The sequence below is a fragment of the Centropristis striata genome, chromosome 11 (assembly GCF_030273125.1).
Source record: "Centropristis striata isolate RG_2023a ecotype Rhode Island chromosome 11, C.striata_1.0, whole genome shotgun sequence".
Lineage (NCBI taxonomy): Eukaryota > Metazoa > Chordata > Actinopteri > Perciformes > Serranidae > Centropristis > Centropristis striata.
Window position 1 is genome coordinate 4,379,573 of NC_081527.1, and position 16,546 is coordinate 4,396,118.

A 16,546-nucleotide genomic window follows, 5' to 3' on the forward strand; every position below is an offset into this window, starting at 1 on the left:
ATATCAAAAGACGGACTTTGATGCTGATGGATCATGGGAGTTGTTGTCTCAAACGTTAAACAACCAACTATTGCTGATAAAAATCTATCTGACGTGACAGAAATCATGTTAACAGACGAGTTAATGTGTTTTTTCACGTTATGTCATTTAATTCTGATGAAATAGCCACGAGTTAGCCTTAGCTTATGTAACATTAGCATTAGATGAGTGGACTTCCCATAGAGCTACTGTAGCTAACGCTATGCTGCAAATACTACTGTGAGATTATCACATTACAATGTTATCTATTGTAAAAAAAAATGATACTATAAACTCTAGGAGCAGGTTGAATGTTGTTTTAACACTACAGTGTTAGCATATGCATTAGCTTGGTGGTTGATATGAGCCACTTCTCATAGTAAAAGGAATGAATGTTTAAATATTAGATCAATGCGTTAGCTCTCTATAAAGTTACTGTATAACCACGCATGAGACTCTGCTCGTTTTAATGTTTTTAGGGTTTGTTTTTATTTATTGTTTTTCAAAAAGCAATGCAACTATTTATTTAAGTGTTTATTTCCTGTTTTATTTATTTTATTGTTCTTGTTTGCTTGTTTATGTACAGCACTTTGTTGCGGCTGTTGTTGTTTTTAAAGTGCTTTACAAATAAAGTGGAGTTGAGTTGAGAAATGGCAGCAATTCATGAAAAAAATGATGCAGTTTGACAGAAAAATGCTGAATCACTGTTACCGAGTATAATTCTGTGACAATGTGTGCTTTATATTTACTCTCTAACAACAACAACTCATCTGGTGTTTCCTGTTTCCCTGGAAGTTCAAATCAAACGCACCATTAAACTTGAATAGAGTTATGTTACATTTCTTTGGGTTTAAAAAACTTGGGACAATGTAAGATATGTAAGAAAATATATAAAACATAGGTCTAGTCATTTTTAGACATTGTAATGCAGAAATGTTGCATAAGATCTTCAAAGGCGCTCTGAGTGGCATTTATCTGCTCGTGGTTTACAGTGTAAACAAACGCAGCTGTGTCCCGTTTCCTCACTGAAGCAGAACGCAGCAGCAGACCTCACATACATCTGCAACAGGCTGATTCTCATCAACATACAGCTCACAGCAACAATCCAACAGCATGAATACATATTTTATTTGACCCTTTATAACATATACAATCTAAAGTCACTGTTTAATAAGTATCTATAATCTATTTATAAAATTTTAAGGTATTTTCTGACATTTTTAGAGAAGCTGTGAGCAAAATTCATTACTGTAACACATTTTTAAATAGAAATTTAAAAAAACAACAAAAGCTTTTTTTCTTGGGCAACACTTAAATATGCTCAAGGGTAGCTGGTATCACCAAAATGTATTTTATTAAAATTTACACATATTTTAATGCAAACGATTCTATCATTACCGTAACATTTAACCATTTTTTCTCATCAATTTCCATTCAGATTTTGTTCTTTATACATTATGTTTGATTATATTCTGTTAAATTATACATTTTTAAACAAATGTATATTTATTTTTATAAAGTTTATTAAATATTTATTGTTATAATATGTTAATTATACACTGTGAGCAACAAAATTCATTACCGTAACACTTTTTTTTAATATAACGAAAGGTTTTTTTTGTTGTTTTTTTTTCCTTTGGTAAGCACTTAAATGTGTTCAAGGGTAGCTGGTATCACCAAAATGTATTTTATTAAAATATACACATTTTAAAATGATTCTATCATTACCGAAACATTTAACCATTTTTTCTCATCAATTTTCATTCAGATTTTGTTCTTTATACATTGTTAAAAACCATTATGTTTGATTATATTCTGTTAAATTATACATATCATACATATATTATTTATTTTTATAAAGTTTATTAAATATTTATTGTATATAAGTGTGAGGAATCCATGACATTTTTATCTGGATGCATTACAGTAATGAATTTGTGAATCAAAAATATGTTCAAAAATATAGAAAATATTATTGTAGCACAAAACAATGAATTGTGCCTCTTTATGGCTATAATGTTTATTCATATAAATGTGAAATATATTTAGTTTAATAAAGTATGTCCTTATAATCAGCTGAAAAAAATCAGCTGAAATCAAAATCCAAATATTTTTCCCACCACATGAATGTTCTGCAGGGCTTCATCAGAACCCACAGAATCTGTTTTTATTCGTATCTGTGCACATTTTTCAGACCACAGTCTGTACTGTGGTGTGAAACTGCTGTTTATCCAAATTCAAAGTTCAAACTTAGGTTTGAGTTGATAAAAAAAAAAAAAAAAAGTAAAGAGGTATGAGAGAGAAAGTCAAGTGAAAGTCAAGGTGAAGATAAGAGTGAGCCAAGAGGTTTCTGTCAGCGTAGCAGCACTTACCTCCACTGAGCAGCTTCATCACCAGCCACAGCTCATCCTTCACTACAAAGGAGGTGTAATAAGACACGATGTTTGGGTGGTGGCACTGGCTCATAGCCTGGATCTCTTTCTGCACACAGACACAAATGTGGGAGAAAGGGTCAGATAGGGAGCAGAAAGAGTGCTACACAGAAAATCACCAATCAAAACCAAACCTGGACCTGGAGAACACAGAGCTTCAGACAGGAGTTAGTCACTACTGAGCCTCCAAGACCAGACACTTTGATATGACAGACAGATAACAGGTTAGTTTAACACCTTGATATATTATAGAATGACTCAGGGTTTAACCCTTTGATGCACAACATGGGTCTAAAGTGACCCGACAGAGTTTTTATGTTCTATATCTTTGCAATAAATTATTTTCATCATTCAGTATTCCAGGTTTTCCTCAATTAGTTTGTTTTTGATCATCATACATCCTACATTTATGTTTTCCTTTATTCATTTTTTAATAAAATCTCTTTTTGTGTCACTACTCTTCTAATGCACAACATGGGTCAAAAATGACCCATATCCATTTTTTTGCCAAGTACTTCGCTGAATTCTTGGCTAAGTAGTTAGCTAAGTAGTTAGCTTAGCAAGCTACTTAGCCAAGTAGTTAACTATGAAATATAATACAGAAACATTTTTTCTGCATAAATAATGAGAGGCAAAATGGAAATAATGATCCTTCAACATTTTATTGACCAAACAAGTAATCGATTAATCGTTTAAATAATCAACAGATTCATTTATAATGAAACTTAAAAGTTTCAAAGAAACTTAGGTAAAAGTCTCGCCGAGATTAAAAAAGTCTCTTTTCCAAGAGAGACCTGGCCAAGAAAGCAGCATAAAAAGAGATTATATATATATATATATATATATATATATATATATATATATATTTATATATATATATATATATATATATATATATATATATATATATATATATAAATGTTGATTCTCTTGAGTGTTATGATTTATGATTCATGCCGAGATTTGTAGTAGACAGATAGAACAAAAGTATGCTGTGATGATGAACTCAGATTATAGAAACTGCAGTATATCACCTTGCTTTTAGTATATATATATGTATCATAGTACATATAGTATTGCCAATACACAGCACTATTAGAAGCTGGATACGGGGAAGTCCTCGGGGAGAGGGAAATTTAATGAAATATTAACATAAGATATCATACATTGCAATGTTAATATCCGACAGTCCTTGGAAGGCAACAGTCAAGTAGTGACTGATCGATGACTCACCTCTCTGCTATTCTATCTTAAGTTTCGATCTTATGTAAATTGGTCCCTCTGCTGCAAAACTCACAAAAAGAGTCATAACTTTAACTTCACGGTAGGGTTAGCCAGTAGGGCAATAACTGTATATATATATACCATGGAATAGAAAGGCAGTTAAAAGAGATTTTGCTATATATACACTGCACAAAAGTAGGCATTTTTATAATATTAATGACTATAATAAACCTGTGCTGGAAACAATAATCTGGACTGTTTAAGGCAGTATTAGTTTACAAGATTTTTGCTTTGGTTATTATTTTGTTCCTCCCTCTGGTTATTTGACGAAACATTTTTCTCAATTAAATCACATGACTAATAAGAAGGTTAACTATTGTTAAACTTTGACTCTTTGAAGACTCTATTGGTTGAAGCGTGTTTAGTGGGTCATTATTAAAAGTAATTCAGCCAGGTGTGTAACCTGCTGTTCATTTTCTGTAAAATATGTTGAATATTAGACATCATAAGCAGGGCTGCAACTAACGATTATTTTCATTATCGGTTAATCTGTCAATCATTTAAACGATTAATCGATTACTTGTTTGGTCAATAAAATGTATAAAAATATCAATGAGTGTTTCTCAAACCACAAGATGACGTCCTCAGATCTCTTGTTTTGTCCACAAACCAAAGAGATATTCAGTTTATGGTCATAAAGGAACAAAGAAACCAGAAATATTCACATTAAAGAAGCTGAAATCAGAGAATTTGGACTTATTGTCTTTAAAAAAAACTGCTCAAAACTAATTATTCGCTGATCAAAACAGTTGACGATTAATTTAATAATCGATTATTGTTCTATTAATCGAATAATTGTTAGATTAGATTAGATTCGACTTTATTAATCCCACAGCGGGGAAATTTCTTTGTTACAGCCGACCACAAAAATTGCACACAAATTTAAAAAATAAACACCCTTATAGAAAAAGGAATTTAACAATATTAAATATACTATATACAACTTAGTGCAAATTAAGTGAAGAATGCATGTTGCAGCTTTGTTGGATAAATTTGATATAATAATAATAATTTGATTTGCTGATATTCTACAGAATATCAGCACTGCTCAAACCAATTATTCGATTATCAAAATAATTGACGATTAATCTAATAATCGATTATTGTTCGATTAATCGAATAATTGTTGCAGCTCTAATCATAAGTCATTATCCACTGTTTAGTGTACAACCAATTGTTTACTTCTGACAGGAAATGGAAAGAGGATATAAAAAGATTGATTGATTAACATACAGAAGTAAAACAATGTGAAGAAAACATCTTATTTCTGTGCTCGTCTGGAAACACATTGCTGCATGGGAACTTTCACATGTAATATTTCTTAATGGGGTGTCTTACTGATTGCATTAAGCTTCAGCACTCAGTGGTCGTTGTGGTATCAAGCACTTGATCTGCCCACACCACTCCCAGCAGGCTGACATAAAGAACATCTGGGCTGCAGATACTACAGGCCCACACACTGCTACAGATCCTTACCAGGAGCTCATCCATGCTAGTTTGACACTTTTCCAGGTTGATACGTTTGATGGCCACCTTCTCCTTTCTTGGCTTGCAGTATGCTGCCTGGACCACTGCAGTGGCTCCACTGCCTGAGAACGAGATTAGAAGTTAAACGGACAAATACTGAATTTGGAAAAACTGCTTTCAGTTTCTCTGCTGCACCTACCTGGAACATCTTACAACATTCACTCAAACTCATAACTCTGGGACAGTTTAAAACTATGATAAGCAATAACTCTGCCTTTCACTGTGACTGTTTTTAATGTTTTTGCATGTGTTTTCTCTGTACTTTCGACATCATTGTAAATGAGGGGTTGCCTCCTTGACTGATTCCTTGAGAATTAAATAAAGGATAAATTAAAAATAAACCTTCACACTATGGAAGCAGAAGAGCCTTGGACTCTTTGAAGACAGGAGTCAGAATATGGCAGCTCAACTAATTCTTTTGTGTGAGAAAATGGGGAAAATGTGCTTGTAGAAACTAGTTACTGTGATTAAGAACTGTGGTTATTTACAGTGTGATGCAAGGCCAGCTCTTTTGTTTCAAAGTCATCAGTCACGTTACTGGGACCAGAGTAAAGTATGAAAGTATGAGCTCACTATAATCCGTGTCATACCTTCAGCAAATGAGCACCACCCTCCCAACTACTGACGAATCTTCACGCACTCCAGTTTAGCTTCATGCTGTCTCACTTTAGCTCACCAAGTAGCAGAAAGCTAATTAATTAATTTGGCCTAGCTAGAGGGGAACTCTGCAGAGCTGCTGGCCATCCTGGCATGTAGCTACGGTTAGTAAGTGGCCTTCTGCTAGCTACAGACATGCAATGCTAGCTAGCAGGCTAGTAGATAGAGGGGAGGCTAGGATGCTAACGTTAGCACGCTAAGCTACTCACCTATCACCTCATTGAGTTCGTAGTCATCCCTGTCGATGGTCCAGGGCTGGGAGGACTGGTCTTCTGCCATGTTGTTGTTGGGTAAACAACGTAAACAATGTTTGTAGGTAGTAACAGAGACGCTGTCTGGGATAATTATGTCTTTGTGATTACTCCATTCGGCTCCGGTGATGCTGCTGCTGCTGCTGCTGTTCCGCTGACAACTACCGCTCCTGTCAACACAACCTTACGCACGACTGACGCAGCGCGTTACGTACGTTACGTACCGCGTCAGGAGGCGGAACAGAGAGGACGCCATCTTGAGTGTGGCAAAGTCTGACAAATGTTTTTAACCCTCCTGTAGTCCTTCCGGGTCAAATTGACCCAATCTGTTCTGACTATTCCTTCTTTCCTCCCTCCTCCTGCCTTCCTCTCTTCTTTCCTCCTTACTTCCTTCTTTCCTCCCTTCTCTATCCTCCGTCCTTCTTTCCTTCCCTCGCCCCTCCTTTCTTTCTTTCCTTCCTTTCCTTTCCTCGCTCCTTCCCTTCTTTTCTTTCCTCCTTCCGCCATCTCCTTTCCTTTCTCTCTTCTTTCCTTCCTCCTGATTTCCTCTCCTTTCCTCCTTCCTTCTTTCATCCCTCCCGCTTCCATTCCTTCCTCTATCCTCCTTCCTTCTTCCCTTCCCTCGCCTCCCCTTTCCTTCCCTCCTTTCTCTTTCTTTCTTTCCTTCCTTCCTCCTTCCTTTCTGCCCTCTTTCCTTCCTGCCTCCCTCCTTTTCTCCCTCCTTCCTTCTTTATTTTTTCCTTCCTTTCTTCTCCTCCTCCCCTTCCTTTCCTCCATCCTCCTTCCTTTCTCTCTCCTTTCCATTCTTTCTCCTTTTCCTCCTCTCTTCTTTCCTTCCTCCATCCTTCTTTCTTTCCTTCCTTCTTTCCTCCATCCTTTTTTACTTCCCTTTGCGTCCTTCTCTCTTCTTCCTTCCTTGACCCGAGGACAACAGGAGGGTTAAAACCTGAAAAGTCAGAAACAGAAAACACACAAAGGTGTGTCACGGTTATAAATGACTTAAATATGGTTCGTGGACAATGGCAGGTCGGTTAGTTGGAATATTTTAGTCTTCTCACACACACTGAGCCCGTATAAATGTGCAGTGTACACCCAGTAGAGGGCGCTAACGGCTCTACTAACGGTGGGCCTTTTGTACATATTAAAAGTCGTAATTATGAGATAAAAAGTCATATTAATGAGATAAAACCTATACAGTCTGTGGATAAAACACTTCATAATTATGAGATAAAAAGTAATTGTTATGAGATTTTAAAAAGTCAAAATTATAAGATGAAAAGTAATTTTTATGAGATAAAAAAAAGTCGAAATTATGAGATAAAAAGTCATAACTCTAGGATAAAAAGGCAAAATTATGAGATAAAAAGTCGAAATCATGAGATAAAAACGTATTGAGATTTTAAAAAAAAATTTAAACTAGAGAGATTTTAAAAAAAGTCACAATTAAGAGATAAAAAGTCATTATTATGAGATAAAAAAAGTTGAAAGTATGAGATAAAAAGTCGTAATTGTAGGATAAAAAGTCGAAATTACGAGATAAAAAAGACAAAATTATGAGATAAAAAGTCATAGTTATTAGATTAAAAGGTAATAATTATAAGATTTTAAAAAGTCATAATAATTAGATTTTAAAAAGTCATAATTATGAGATAAAAGGAGAAATTATGAGATAAAATCCATTATTATTAGATAAAAAGTAATAATTATTAGATTTTAAAAAGTCATAATTATTAGATTTTAAAAAGTCATAATTATTAGATGGAAAGTCATGACTTTGTATCTCATAATTTCAACTTAATATGACAAAAAAAATTCTTAACAAAGCCAAGTTTTCATTTTTATTTTTATAACTGGCTGAAATGGGCTTCCATACCTTTGAAAAATACCACAATTATCATTTATTGAAGCACAAGAAGCAAGACTGCCCTATAGAAACTAAAAACTATACCCCATTTCAGTTCAAATGCTTGCATCTGGATTGTTGCAGAAGGAACAAAAGTAAAAGTACATTAGGCCTATTTATTTTCTATTTTTCAGTATAGTATCATCCTGAAAAAATATATCAACTATACTCTACTATATTGGTTCAGAATTTCCCAATCTGTGCATTCCTGCTGATGTATAGCCTATAAGCAAATGTTGAGTACTTTGATCTTTATTTGTGTAAAGTAATTTAAGTTATATATGTAAAATCTTGAAAAGTAAGTAGTAATTACAGCTGTTAAACACAATGAATAGAAAAAATTAGCTGGAAAAATAAAGTAGAATCATACTTTTCTATACTTTCTATACTTTTAAGCACACTTTCCACAGCTGAATAGCAGACAGACTTCAGTATGTTTTTGGTTTTTCACAGAATACTTTTTAATCTTTCAATTTCCATGTTGCAATTTGCCAAGAAGTTTCTCATGAGAACCACATGGACAGTTTGGTGTGCTAAAACATAACAGATGCTGATGTGTTCATAACTCAGTATAATGAAATATTGGCAGCAGCTCCACACATCAGATAGTTGTTTACATATTAAGGCTGTTTCCACTACAGTCCAATACCCAGAATGAGGCCGGTCTCACTTGCTTAAATGTCCCTAATTTGAATATGAGCTGTCCGGGACTTTTCAGACCCCCTTAGTGACTATTTTTTTTTAAAAAGTAACTGGCGACAAATCCAGCGACTTTTTCTGGTGTGATTGGAGACTTTTGGAGACTCGTTCTTACTCTTCTTAACGAGCCGTGGGGGCCGGAGGCTCGTTAAGAAGAGCCTCTGGCCCCCGCGGCTCTTCAAAACGATCGAGTCGAAGCGGCACAGTCCTCCTGCAGCAGTCTCTCCCAGCTGCAGTCAGAGAGCCGGAGGGGATGTTAGCCCCCTTAGCATCCAGTCTGCAAATTGCTAACAGGCTAACAGTTAGCTCTGTAGCAGTACAGTGTGTATGTGCTAACAGACTAACAGTTAGCTCTGTAGCAGTACAGTGTGTATGTGCTAACAGGCTAACAGTTAGCTCTGTAGCAGTACAGTGTGTATGTGCTAACAGGCTAACAGTTAGCTCTGTAGCAGTACAGTGTGTATGTGCTAACAGGCTAACAGTTAGCTTTGTAGCAGTACAGTGTGTATGTGCTAACAGGCTAACAGTTAGCTCTGTAGCAGTACAGTGTGTATGTGCTAACAGGCTAACAGTTAGCTCTGTAGCAGTACAGTATGTATGTGCTAACAGACTAACAGTTAGCTCTGTAGCAGTACAGTGTGTATGTGCTAACAGGCTAACAGTTAGCTCTGTAGCAGTACAGTGCGTATGTGCTAACAGACTAACAGTTAGCTACACAAAATTACTAAAAAAGACACAAAATGACCAAAAAAAAAAATACAAAATGACCAAAAAAGACACAAAATTACAAAAGAAGACACAAAATGACCAAACAATACACAAAATTGCCAAAAAATGACACAATGATTTTAAAAAGACACAAAACTATTTAAAAAAGACACAAAATGACAGAAACAACTAAATTACTTAAAAAAGAAACAAAATAACCAAAAAAAGACACAGAATTACTGTAATTACGCACCAAATTATTTAGACAAAAGACACAAAATGACCCAAAAAGACCAAAAAAAACACACGAAATTACCAAAAAAAGACACAAAATTATTATTTTTTTAAAAGACACAAAAATACCAAAAAAGTAATTAAAGGGACCTTCCACACACAACACGGTAAAGTGCCATTCATATAAAACTCACATTAAACTTTCATATCAAGGTGGGGGCCACAGAATATCGTCACGAGGGCCGCAATTGGCCCGCGGGCCGCGAGTTTGAAACCCCTGATATAAAGGAAACAGGGCGATATTGTTTTTGTAGTTACTGTTCCCTATATAACTTCCTCTTTCGAGTATTATATCCTCTGGTAACCCAGGAAGTGACACGCTGCCCTGAGACATGCGGATGTTTTGGGGAAAAGGAATCAGAGGAATGAGAGGAAACACGAGCTGCTGCTTGTTCACTGAGACGCAGACACAAAGCAAAGACAGACAAGAAACTTAGGTTACATAATGTGTTTAGAGATTGTTCCTGAACTCCAAATACACTTAAATATTATTAGACCACCCTTTTTTTCTTCAATTTCTTGCTCTTTTTGTGTCTTTTGGTGAATTTACGTCTTTTGTGTCGGTTTTTTTTTTTGTCTTTTTATGTCTTTTTTGGCCATTTTGCGTCTTTTGTTTATTTTGTGGTCATTTCATGTATTTTTTGGTCTTTTTGTGTCTTTTCTTGGTCCTTTTTGTGTATTTCTTTGGTCTTTTTTTGGTCTTTTCTTGGTCCTTTTTTGTGTATTTTTTGTGTCTTTTTTGGTCTTTTTGTGTCTTTTTTGTGTCTTTTCTTGGTCCTTTTTGTGTATTTTTTGTGTTTTTTTTGGTCTTTTTGTGTCTTTTTTTGTTTCTATTTTTGGTCCTTTTTTGTGTCTTTTTTTTGGTCATTCTGTGTCTTAAAAAACTTTAGATTAAGAACTGTTAGATATTGTATCTTGTTTTAAGAGTTAATTTCTTATTTTAAGTGTTCAACATGCTTATTTCTAGATTTAATAATAATCTTAATTTAAATTTAAAAAAAGATGAAATCTTGTCAAGGTAAATTATCTGTCCATGCAGCAAGATAATTTCCCTCAGATTTACTGTTTTATCTGGTTTTAGACACCCTATTTGTGCAGTGTACTGTGTGCAATGACAATAAAGGAAATCTGAATCTGAATTGCATGGCTCTTTTCTTCACTTCTGCTCTCCAACAGCCGGGACACAAACCTAAAGACTTCTGGTGTTTTCCTGCATGTTCCCTCTGAACCTCGTGGGTTTTTTTTTTTTTTGGAGGTGGTTTTTTCGTCCCTTGGCCGGAAGCTCTGCCCCTGATGCTGCATTAAAGCTCTCCTGATGCTGACCATGCTGCAGGGTAAGCCGGCCTGAAAGGGAAGTGCTGAGAGCCACAAGAGCCCCAACACACCAGTTACTGCAGGCTTTTATCCTGCCAAGGCTCAGCTCACCATGAAAAGGAAAGATCTGTCCCGTTCAGTGTAACCAATACGCTCCAGCTCTCTACTATGTGTCCAGGCACAGAGCCAGCTCATATTCATCCTCTGGTCATGTTTACCTTCAGACAGGTGTGGATGAACACACAAAGCTGCAAAGCAAGTATGAGAAATATAGTCAGGAAGGACATTTACACACAGAATAAATATGAGATGGAAGAAATATTCAGTTAGTACCGATACTAAAACGTTGTATCCGGATACGATACTCATTTTCAAAAGTATCGAGTATCTGAAGCTTGTTATCATAGTTGCAGTTTCTTTTTGCACAACTGTTTTTTATTATAAATATTTAACCTGTGGTTCTGTTCATTTTTACACGTTGCATTTTTCTTGTTGATGAAAATATTTCTTTTAAATTTTGGGGTCTTTGTTTTTATCCTTGTGGTATCGAAAATGGTATCGAGTATCGAATATTTTCCAGAGTATGGGTATCGAGTTAAAAATTTTAGTATCGTGACGATAGATAGATAGATAGATAGATAGATAGATAGATAGATAGATAGATAGATAGATAGATAGATAGATAGATAGATAGATAGATAGATAGATAGATAGATAGATAGATAGATAGATAGATTGGACTTTTTTGTCCACCGTGGTGGAAATTTGTCTTTGGCTTCTCCAATATATAAAATACAAACATGACACATAAAAACATGCAATCTCTGAATAAAAATAAATACACATGAGTAATAAATAAACTACTTAGTTGATTTCTTATTTTAAGTGTTCAACATGCTTATTTCTAGATTTAATAATCTTAATTTAAGAAATCTTGTCAAGGTAAATTATCTGTCCATGCAGCAAGATCATTTCCCTCAGATTTACTGTTTTATCTGGTTTTTAGACTAAACACCTTTTTTTTGCAGTGAACAGATTAAACACTGCAATTCTGCAAGCAGCAATTATTTTTTGCACAATCAGTGTGCGAGCTGAGTCAAACCTTTAACCCTGCCCTGCTGCCTGCTGCTCCTCATTTACCTGCAACCAGCTCATCACAAAACCGCATGAAGGAATAGATAGATAGATAGATAGATAGATAGATACATAGATAGATAGATAGATAGATACATAGATACATAGATAGAGCAGCATTTAGGTGTTCTTTTTTGTTTTGTCTTTTTGTGTATTTTTATTGGTGATTTTAAGTCTTTTGTGTCTTTTTCTGTTTTTTTTGTGTCTTTTTTTGTCTTTTTGTGTCTTTTTCGGGTCTTTCTGTGTCTTTTTTTGGTCATTTTTCTCTTCTTTTCTTCTTTAACATATCGCACTCCTTTAGCAATGACAGTTAGCTCTTAAAGTTATGTACTTACTTGATTCCTATGGTCTATGTCTAGTACCATCAGGTTGAATGCACTTATTGTAAGTCGCTTTGGACAAAAGCGTCTGCTAAATGACATGTGATGTAATGTAATGTAATGTGCCTTTTTTTGGTCATTTCACATCTTTTTGTGTCTTTTTTGTGTCTTTGTTGTGTCTTTTTTGGATCTTTTTTGGTCATTTTGGGTACAAGTACCTCAAAATTGTTTCACATTGCATTCCACCACTGATAAATGTTACTTATAAAGTGTGTTGAGGCGTACGTGTGATTCTCAGGTAACCGACCCCTCCCTGTGTATTCACAACCAGAGTTCCCTGGAGGTGAATAATCAGCCTGCAGGTGTTTTATAGAGAAGATTATGTCCCTGCAGATGCAAAGAGCAAACAAACAATGAGGCATGCTCAGAGCTCTGTCTGTGAAGTGCATATGTTATGTTAAGCAGTCCCATGTCTGCTGGTGTTAAGGTGTAACCTTGCCTGTTGTGACATCATCAGTGTTGCATGGCAGGCTTGTCAAACCGGTGTTGGAGCCTGCAGGAGTTACTGCTGACACCGTTCACACCGTCTGTCTGTCTGTCTGTGTGTGTCTGTGTGTGTGTGTGTGTGTGTGTGTGTGTGTGTGTCAGGAGGAAGCACCTGTCTCACCGCCTCTGGGTGTGCTGCTGCACTCACTCGGTCCAACAACCCAGACTTCAGGTGAGCTTGTACCTGTTGGCGCACATGGACAGGAGGAGCAACCTTGGATGACGAGAGAAACACGGAAAAACACGAGAGAGCTGACCGTGAAATAGAGAAAGAGTTCAGAGAGGATGGAAACCAATGGGCTCGAAAGGAAAAACACCGGTAAGATGTTTGTTTTTTAACCATACATAAATAAAGTGCGTTTTGAATTTGCTCAAAGTGGTTTTATACCAGATTTTTTCCTCCTCGTGTGAATAAATTGTGATTTTTCTTTAAAATGTGATTATTGCAAACCTTTTTTCCCTCACTGCTGGATATCTGCTGCGTTGAACTAGATATGTTGGGTAAAATATCACCTGTAGAACTTTCTAAATTCGTTTTTGTGCCAAAAGGTGTGGCTCCTGTAATCCAGCCTAGTTTCACCTTACTGCAAACAGAAACAAGCGTTGCCAAGAAAAATAACAGCGCCAAGAGGAGAAAGATTAACATTTACTGCAAACACTTTAATCAAGAGACGCTGAAAGCTCTGAATCTGTCCCCTCTCACCGTTCACTGGGGTGTGTGAGCACTTTTTAAGCGCATAAAGGCTTTTTTAAAGCGCAGTCGTCGTGTTGATTTAAATCACAGTGTTGTGCAGTACCGCAGTGTGACCGCTGGGGGGAGCCCGAGAGTCAACACAGAGACACAAACTCAGTTGATACGACGAATTTTGGACAAATAATGAAGCAGACAACAACTAAAACATTTATTGTTACTTTTAATCTAAGTTCTTTGCTATCAGTTTAAAGGTCCATTCTGACCTCCTGAGTGTGTAACAGTCAGCTTCAAGACAGAGACTCCTTGGAAAGTAACAACTTGATACTTTGGGATTTGTCAGAAAAGACACAAAATTACCCAAAAAAGAATCAAATTGACCAGAAAATGACACAAAATGATCAAAAAAAGACACAAAATGACCAAAAAAGAAACAAAATGACCAAAAAAAGGAAACAAAATGACCAAAAAAGACCCAAAATGGCCCAAAAAAGAAACAGAGTGACCAAAAAATGATACAAAATGACCAAAAAAAGACTCAAAATGACCAAAAAAAGGCACACAATGACAAAAAAAACACACAAAATTACTAAAAAGCCTAAAACACATTAACACATGAACACTTTAACACAGTGGAGACAGAGCTGACTTCCAAAATGATTTGGCGACCCCCAGAAATCATCTCGCGACCCCAAGATTGAGAATAGCTGCCCTACAAAGTCTAACTGCAGTAACTACATTTTTGATCAAAATTGAGTTATAATAACTAAAATGAACTCCTTGATGTCTGTTTTATCTTGTGACAAAGTTTCAGATTTCAATTTTGCTTTATTTCAGAGAAATAATGATATAAAAAAACACAAAATCCAACTCAAAACCAAGCAGTTATTGCACTTACAACAGTCTGCTTTGGATATATACTCATTTAAACATAAAAATAATAAAAAAAAATGTATGTTTATTTGGAAGGGGAATTATTATCTAGATAGTGATGAAGTAAAAAAAGTGAGATAAATTTATATTAAGACTAAAATATAACATTTCTTTGTAATATTAAGTCTAAAATACACAAATCTTGTTACTCCACTCTGTTTATCATTATTATTAGAACCTTTTACAGCAAAACCAGAGTGCAGTAACTACATTTTTGGGGTCAAAGGTCAAATAAATCATCATGATTTTTGAGCATAAAAATGACATCATCAATACATGTAGAAATAAGTGTCTTATCACTTATCTACTTATATTACATTTGGCTGGCCAGTTTAAAAAACGTTAAAAAACTTTAAAGCCGTTTTTCTGTTTTACCCTTTGCTAGTTACTGCAGTTAGACAGTGAATACAGTTTGTAACTTTATATCTCACAGTGGCTAATTAAATGAGTTGTTAAAATGTAGTTAAATATTTATGTCAGACTATTTAAATTATTAATTATAGATTCACATGACCACATTTTAAACGTTTGTTGTATTTCTTTCTTTGGGTTTCTTCACAAATAGTCTAACTGTCTTCAGACTCTTTTCCTGAAACATTATGTGAAATAACTAGAATATCAATATTTAGCCGAGTTAGCATCAACCTGGGTAAGTAGTATAATGATTAAAGATTTTTCCACAAAATATAACCTGCTAATTATGTAATTACTAGCTTCACAAACATTTATTTATTTATTTATTCCCCGTTAAGCGTCTTTGTGTTTAGGAAAGAGTTATATAAATGCAATGTATTATGATTATGAATATTAAAATAATAATAATAATATATTTTTATCTTTTGAAAACATAATAAAAAATATTTTGCATCTATTTTTTAAATTGTGAAATATCCCAAAAAATGTGGGTAGATTTGATATGTCACTTTATTTTTTATATTTTTTATATAGCTAAGGCAGCCTTTTAGATAGTGTGTGTTTCTATGAGAATCCAGATGATGGCGCACTTTAGTATAATTCATATCACTTGATTTATTAAACATCAAAAAAGTTGAACTTCTGGAAAACTATGGAACGGAATAGGATATGTTTATACCTGTGTTTGTGTGTGTGTGTGTGTGTGTGTGTGTGTGTGTGTGTGTGTATAGGGTATATTTATTATTTTTTGATAGTAGTTGTCTTTTTTGTTATCTTCATTTTAGGTTATTTAGTTGTTTTGTGTGCGTTTGTGTATAAAAATAATAATAATACTAATAATAATAATAATAATGCATTTTATTTATAGGCGCCTTTCAGGACTCTCAAGGTCGCCTTACAATAAACAATTAAAAATAAAACAATAATAATAAAACCAACAATGGCAGTAATAATAAACAACACTAAAACAGTACAGACAAAAATTGGCAACATTAATAAAATTATGAATATATTAGTGGTGGGCCAGTCTAAACTGTATATGCTGCTATTGTTTAGACCTGGCTGCATTTTTATAAGGCAATTGTTTTTTAGTTTTTAAAAAAAAGGTTACATAAACCAGGCAGAGATATTGAAACACACCCTCTTAGTGTGTGTCAAGGTTATAACAGTTGTGGATTTTTCATTAGTTTTAGTTTTAATTTAATTATCATTTTTTGTTTTCAAATTCAGTTAGTTTTAATTAGTTTTTAGAGTGAATTTGCTAGTTTTAATTAGTTTTAATTTTTGGGGAAAATGCTTAGTTTTAGTTTTTTTGTAATGGGGTATTTGTTGGGTGCCAGATTCAATAAGGTCACAATAAATGTTTCCTTTATTTCCTTTGTCTGATCCATCTCAGCCCCAATAAGTTCATTAAGTCATAA

The 16,546-nt window shown here is 34.7% G+C and overlaps 1 protein-coding gene across 2 annotated transcripts in view; it reads right to left on the reverse strand.

Annotated features, from left to right (window-relative positions):
- The window catches only part of LOC131980464 (serine/threonine-protein kinase OSR1-like), a 22,055-nt gene extending 15,731 nt beyond the window's left edge, over positions 1 to 6,324 (reverse strand). For both annotated transcript variants that reach the window (XM_059344711.1, XM_059344710.1), the window contains exons 1-3: positions 6,128 to 6,324; positions 5,211 to 5,323; positions 2,391 to 2,499 (exon numbers count right to left, since the gene is read on the reverse strand). In XM_059344711.1, the coding sequence (XP_059200694.1) occupies positions 2,391 to 2,499; positions 5,211 to 5,323; positions 6,128 to 6,197 (292 nt within the window). In that variant the 5' untranslated portion in view covers positions 6,198 to 6,324. The remainder of the gene's footprint in view (positions 1 to 2,390; positions 2,500 to 5,210; positions 5,324 to 6,127) is intronic.
- Positions 6,325 to 16,546: the final 10,222 nt, after the last annotated feature.